The 6755-nt window shown below is 35.5% G+C and overlaps 1 protein-coding gene across 1 annotated transcript; it reads right to left on the reverse strand.

Moving 5' to 3' along the window:
• Positions 1–5547: 5547 nt before the first annotated feature.
• On the reverse strand, positions 5548–6494 carry LOC111913673 (stromal 70 kDa heat shock-related protein, chloroplastic-like). The gene is made up of 4 exons (XM_052766867.1): positions 6357–6494; positions 5979–6138; positions 5855–5859; positions 5548–5793 (listed from the first exon to the last, which is right to left on the reverse strand). The coding sequence occupies exons 1-4, from the start codon at positions 6492–6494 to the stop codon at positions 5548–5550; spliced, it is 549 nt and encodes a 182-aa protein (XP_052622827.1).
• Positions 6495–6755: the final 261 nt, after the last annotated feature.

A 6755-nucleotide genomic window follows, 5' to 3' on the forward strand; every position in this document is an offset into this window, starting at 1 on the left:
CACCTCAAGGGGAGTCGTCTATGCAACATGATAGTCCCCAATCTTCAGTCCAAACTGATTCTCCAGATGCTGAAACTACACCTCATATGTCAATAGAGAAAGAGTTATTCTCTACTGATGCTTCCGCTATCTCTTCAACTTTTATGGAACTACTCTTTCCTGAACTTATCTCAGATGAGTTTATAGCAAATCCGTCTGGAGCGGCTCAACCAAGGATTCAACGCGATCATCCGATCGATAACGTCATTGGTCAGCTAGGTGATGGTGTTAAAACGAGAACTCAGAGTGGGGACGTTAATGTTTTTCTTTATTCTTGATTTATTTCTCAAATAGAGCCCAAGAATTTTGAAATGGCTCTAAATGAACCTAGCTGGGTAGATTCCATGCATGAGAAATTGCTCCAATTTGAAAAACTCGGTGTTTGGAAGTTAGTTGAGATGCCAAAGAGCAAGAAGTCTCTTGACACACGATAGGTTTATCGCAATAACCAGGATGATTCAGGGGTTATTGTGCGAAATAAAGCTCGATTGGTGGTTCGTGGGTTTCGAAAAGTGGACGGTCTTGATTACACTGAAGTTTATGCTCCAGTAGCTCTCCTGGAGGCTATTCGTATCTTCCTAGCATATGATTCTTACATAAACTTTACCGTTTACCAAATGAACGTCAAGACCGCCTTCTTGTATGGCAAGGTGAAGGAAGACATCTACATTCATCAACCCCCTGGGTTTGTTGATTCGAAGTTTCCAAATCATGTCTATAAGTTGGATAAGGCATTGTATGGGTTACATCAAGCTCCTAGTGCGTGGTATGCAACCCTAACAAAGCACTTGCTCGAACACGGTTACTCTCGTGGCACTATCGATCAGACCTTGTTTATCAAGCACTTCGAAAAGGACCAGATACTCGTATAAATCTATGTAGACGACATTATCTTTGGGTCAACCAGTCCGCAGCTTTGCAAAGAATTCGAAGGTGTAATGAAGAAACGGTTCGAAATGAGTTCATTGGGGCTTCAGGTTAAACGGAATTCAACCGGAATCCTGCTACATCAAGCCAAATAGATGGAGGATATTCTTCAGAAGTTCGAGTTTCACGATGCTAAATTTGCTTCTACACCGATGGCTGAACGACCTCTTCTGACTCCAGATCCTGAAGGTCAATCTGTAGATCAGACTCACTATCAATCGATGATTGGATCGTTGATGTATCTTATTGCAAGCCGACCTGACATCATGTTTGCATTTTGTCAATGCGCACGTTATCAGGTTAATCCTAAACTTTCACATCTTATTGCTGTCAAAAGAATTTTTCGGTATATCAAAGGGAGCCCAAAATTGGGTCTTTGGTATCCGAAGAATTCTGAATTTGATCTTTATGCTTTTACTGACAGTAATTATGGATGCTGTGAGCTTGACAGGAAATCAACCTCAGGAGGATGTCAGTACCTAGGTAACAGACTAGTTTCGTGGCAATGCAAGAAGGAACACACTGTCTCAACTTCCACAACAGAGGCGGAATATGTTGCTGCATCACCTTGCTGCTCTCAAGTTATCTGGATCCAACATCAGCTGTTGGACTTCAATTTGAATTATTTAGAAACCCACATTTATTGTGATAATGAAGCTGCCATTCAAATTGCCAAAAACCCAAGCACATCAACACTAAAATTCAATTTATCAGAGACTGTTATGAACGATCGCTAATCCGGCTGGAACAGGTCCACACTGATAATAATGTGGCAGACCTATTCACAAAACCATTTATCAAAGCTCTCTTCGATGTGCTTGTAGGATTTCTGAAAATGATAAGTTTTGAGGATTAACTTTTTTTTATTTTTATTTTTTACCTCAACTCAATTTTCACCGATGCACAAATTTAGGGGGAGAAATAATCAAAAATCCAAAAACAATAGAAAATAAAAAAAAATCCAAATACAATAAATATCCAGAAAACATAAACAAAAAATATTATTGCTGACAGTTTCGTTTGTAGGTGTTGTGATGGGAAATGAAATTAGCAAGTGATAACGGGCAATTTGAATCGACGTAATGTACCTAAGTTGAATCGTCTCCGCTCCGTGCTCGATACGCTGGTAGACACGAAAGATTTTAAATGGGCTTGATTAGGGAAAGTTGAACTTAATGAATTTAAGGACTTGACAAAATTTGACCTAGTTAGATCCGTTTAACCTGATTTCACGACGCTCGGATAGGTTGAGCAGGGAGACATACATGAGAATCTACCGGTCACGTTAAATAACTCGTATTTAGAACTATGGATTCATTTTTCCTCGATGTGCGGATTCTGTCCTTAATCTCGGTTGGATGGGCCGACTGGTAATTCCGATAAATTAGGTCTGTAGAAAATTGTTTTTTTTCTTTCTGTCTGTTAGTCATAAGTTGCCTCCTCTGCGTGATTGGGAGATCAGACCTGGATTGTAACATATGCAACTCTATCTCTTTGCAAGTTATATATATATATATATATATATATATATATACACACATATATATATATATATATATACATATATATATATATATATATATATATATATATATATATATATATATATGAAATTCTTATTATCTGTTAGCGATATGATGTCTCCTTTGTGTGACTTCCAATCCGACCTGGTACATAGAGTATATGCAACCTTCTACTTCTCAATCCCTCTAAAGTAACAAGTTATAGAATTCTGAATCTATCTTCTCTCTGAATGATTGTCTGCTCACCCGGTGTAAGGAGTACTCTAGATGTTCTTGATGACTGGGGCATCCCAGGAAGTGGGAAACACGTTCTAGTACATTTAAAATTGAACACATACAGATTGTTTGTAGATCTCGCTGCTCGATTTAGCTGGACAACAATATCCCTGGTTGTAATCACTTAAATGGTCATAAGGTAAATTTATTTAAGATTTTGGACGAATCATGATAATAAAGTTATAATTAGATATATGCGTGGATCATGTCATTGGCAAAATTGTCCAAAAACTGTCACAAATTTTTCGTGTTTAAGTGGACCACAATACTGGTGATCGATCAGACGAAGATGTGAAGATAAGGGCACCGACATGTAGAATAAGACTGTCCAAAAACTTTGATCCCAAAATCACAAATTTAGTTACAATAGTTAAATTTTTGTGATTTTATTTTAGTTGAAGTTAAATTATTTATTTTTAATTTTAATTAATTTTTAATTTTTTAATTTTATTTTTAGCAATTAAACTTTTTTAAGTTGTTTTATTTTTTTTTAATTTTAATTTTTCTTTTATTTTTGTACAAAATTAAGTTTTTCGTTATTTATAATTATTTTTAATTTTTTCCTTAGTTAAAATAATCCTCAGAAAGATTTATTTAAATTTAATTGTGCTGGAATTTGCTAAATACTGGGTAGTTATCAGGTAAATGGTAAAGAAAGGTAAATATAGGGGTTTACTGCCAGAATCTCCACATTCATGAGATTCCGGCCGCAAACACTCCCGTCACTCTCTCTCCCTTCAAAAAAAAAAAATCGTCAAATTTCGCAAATCTGATTCAACAATCTCGTAGGTAATGAGTTCTAGATCATAAATATATATTTTATTGCGTGTTTAACCTTGTAATTTGAGCTAAAATCGAAGAAAAAGGTCTGACGGAGCTTACGGTCGTAAGCTTGGGCCGTAAACTCCGTTCTAAGGCCGTAAATGCAATTTAACTGTAAATAAATTACGACCGCAAGAATCTATTGATTATTGTGTTGTTTTAGACCATATTCTCTTGATTAAATTTGTGTTTTTCATGTGTTGTGCAAATTCGATGTTCATCGAACATTGAAACCAAGTGGGTCAGCATCTAGAATGGCCCCACAAAGTTCTCGATCATCAGCTGCTCTTTTTGGGAGGGTGACTTTTGTAATGGTTAACTATTTTGGAATTTGATTCAACATATATATAATATATATACTAAAATTAAAATTTGATTTTCTGGTTAGATTTTCTGTGGGACCCCTCAAGGAATCGAACTTCCTTCGTTTTTGGATGGTGATTTGTGTAGTGGAGTTGAAGGTGGTTATACCAAAGTGGAAGTCAAGTATCCAACTTTTCTTTTTAAGCAACAATTAACAACATATGTTGAAAAGACATATGGAACATTTTGAGATAATTTGAAAAAAGAAATATCCCTGTTACTCAGGATGTGTATTCAGGTAGCTAACTGCTTTAACATTTTTACTTAATCTATTCATGTTAAGTAATTAGCAGTGGACTAAATGGTAATTTCAAAATTCACATTGAAGTCACCGAGAATTTCGAGAGCCAGCCTGGCGAAAGGATCATCGCGTACGGTTTCTAGATCAGCTCAACAGACACTGATTGCTAATTGGCAAGGAATTATGAAGAGTCTTGGAAGTTTCTTGAATGTTCTAAAAACAAATAATGTTAGTGTGATTTTTGTTTTTGTTTTTCTATTTCTAACCTTTTTTGTGAAATGCTTTTAAGTTCCACCGGTTTTGGTGCCTAAAGTTTTCTCACAAATATTCTCGTTTTTGAATGTTCAGCTATGTAACAGGTATATATTTAGTTTTTGTAGAGTGTATTCTTTTTTGATGTGAATTTATGATTCTAGGCCTTCGGGCTTTTTTTATTTTTTTATAAAATGCAGTCTATTTTGGGACGTGAGTGCTGTTCGTTTAGCAATGGTGAGTATGTGAGAGCGGGATTGGCTGAACTAGACCACTGGTGTTTTAACGCAGCTGATGAGGTAATTCTGGAGTGATATATACTTTCACTGGAATGGAATTAACGATTCCATTCCTTCCTCAATTCCATAATGCCAAACACTATTTTGTATTCTTAGTTGCTAAACAAAAGGACTGCAGTATTTAGGTTCTGCTTGGGATGAACTAGACAACTGGCTGAACTAGACCACTAGTTGAACTTGAAGTTGCATACAGTCAGCTTAGTGATCTGTTGATTTTCGTTAGTGTCTTTTCACCAATCTTGTCCCAATATTTTGTGTTGATTTGTATAATATGTGAATTCAATGTATAATTTTAACTCTACTTCTAATTAGTATTTTTGTATAATTTTAGAAAGCGGAAGTAGCCTTATCAAGTTTCTAGTGGTTGCAGGGGCTACCCTTTGACAAAAATAAAGCAAGACAACTTGGGATTTTAGTGAAATCAGACGAAGTCTATGCCTATCAAGTTTTTTGGATAAAACCCATTCATCCCTATGGGAGTATTTGGAGATATAGCACCAGTGGTGACGCTTGGGACTTTATCAAAACGATGGATTGTCCCAGTTTGGTGCTTTGGTTGGATAGCAATAACCGATCCTACTGGCATTCTTCACAAAACTGGGGTTTTTCTCTCTTCCTTTTTTCTTTCTTTCCTGTTTCTTGAACATTTATCATATTTTTTGTAGACTTCTAGAGCACATATCAAGTTTTCCTTTTGTGGTACATTTATGATCGTGTCAGATTTCTAGTTCCATAAAGAGTTGTCTTGAGTTAACAGCGGACCCACCCACTGTGATTCAGGTATAAGAATCAACAGTCTTCGATCTTAATTTAGGGCAGCCATGGCATCTATTATGGTCTGTGTTGACCCACCCGATATGGCCTCCTTCAACAACCCAAGCTTCTCCTCCACCATCTCTTTCACTGTAGCAGGAACCTTCTCTCCCAATTCTTTCAGCTGTTTCTCTGTCTGGTAAACCACTGAATCAGCTTGGTTCTTTGTGTCTATGGCTTCTCTTTTTTCCTTGTCTTCTTTCTCAAACTTCTCAACTTCATTCACCATTCTTTTTACCTATTTCATCAAATTATATAATATATTTAGCCAAGAAAAAAAATATAAGTGAAAAAGAAACAGAGCCTACATTACAATTTACAATAATATTAAATACCTCATCATCAAGAGTGTGCTAGCACCATTAATGGTGATATATTGCTTCTTCCTTGTACCCTTTTCAATGATAGTGATAGACAAAATACCATTTGCATCAATGTCAAACTTGACTTCAATTTGTGGGACCCCACGTGGAGCACGAGGAATTCCATCCAACCGGAAGCTTCCAAGAGACTTGATGTCTCTAACGAATTCTCTCTCGCCTTGAAGAACATTGATTTCAGATGGAAGCCTTCCAGGTCTGGTCTTTTAACATTTTTGGTCGAAGGGCAATTTTTTCATTTTTCTTAATGGATGAATAAAGTATGATGCAAAAAGATGAATAAAAACTAATTGATCAAAAGGCCTATAGAGTTGCTAGTTCACTCTGTTTAGCCACTGGAGTTGGTGAGGATATGATTGTTAACAGGTTAGTCAAGTAATAATAATGATTAATGGGTTTGGTATTGACTACTTTTTTAAACCTCAAGGGATGGAAGTGAAATATTCTGATTTAGCTTTTTTTTTTGGAAATTGTGAAGTATGAAAGAGTATGAAGAGAGGGCACTGTATCTTGCTTTAAAACGGTTGAAACTTGATGAGTTGAAGGAAGTCAATTCCATTCATTTTTTTATTTTTAAAAGAAAATTTAATTAAATGGATGAAATTCTTGAAATCTAATGTTTGAAGGATTTGACCATATATTCCTAGTGAAGGGTGGATGAAATTCAATTCCATTCTTTTTTTTTTTATCAAACACCAAAATACCTTATTTCTATATAATAAAAGACAAATCACCCTTCATCATATATGATAAATAACCAAAATACTTTAGTGAATCTATACTCTGATATAAAAATTTGAATTACTTAATTTTTATTTTT

This window comes from Lactuca sativa, chromosome 1 (assembly GCF_002870075.4).
Source record: "Lactuca sativa cultivar Salinas chromosome 1, Lsat_Salinas_v11, whole genome shotgun sequence".
NCBI classification, from domain to species: Eukaryota; Viridiplantae; Streptophyta; class Magnoliopsida; order Asterales; family Asteraceae; genus Lactuca; species Lactuca sativa.

Excerpts from the sequence above, each read along its gene's own strand:
- LOC111913673 (XM_052766867.1), bottom strand. The coding sequence starts at position 6,494 with ATGGAATTGACTTCCTTCAACTCATCAAGTTTCAACCGTTTTAAAGCA. Across the intron at positions 6,139-6,356 it reads TTTCACTTCCATCCCTTGAG|ACCAGACCTGGAAGGCTTCC; the intron begins GTTTAAAAAAGT and ends AAATGTTAAAAG.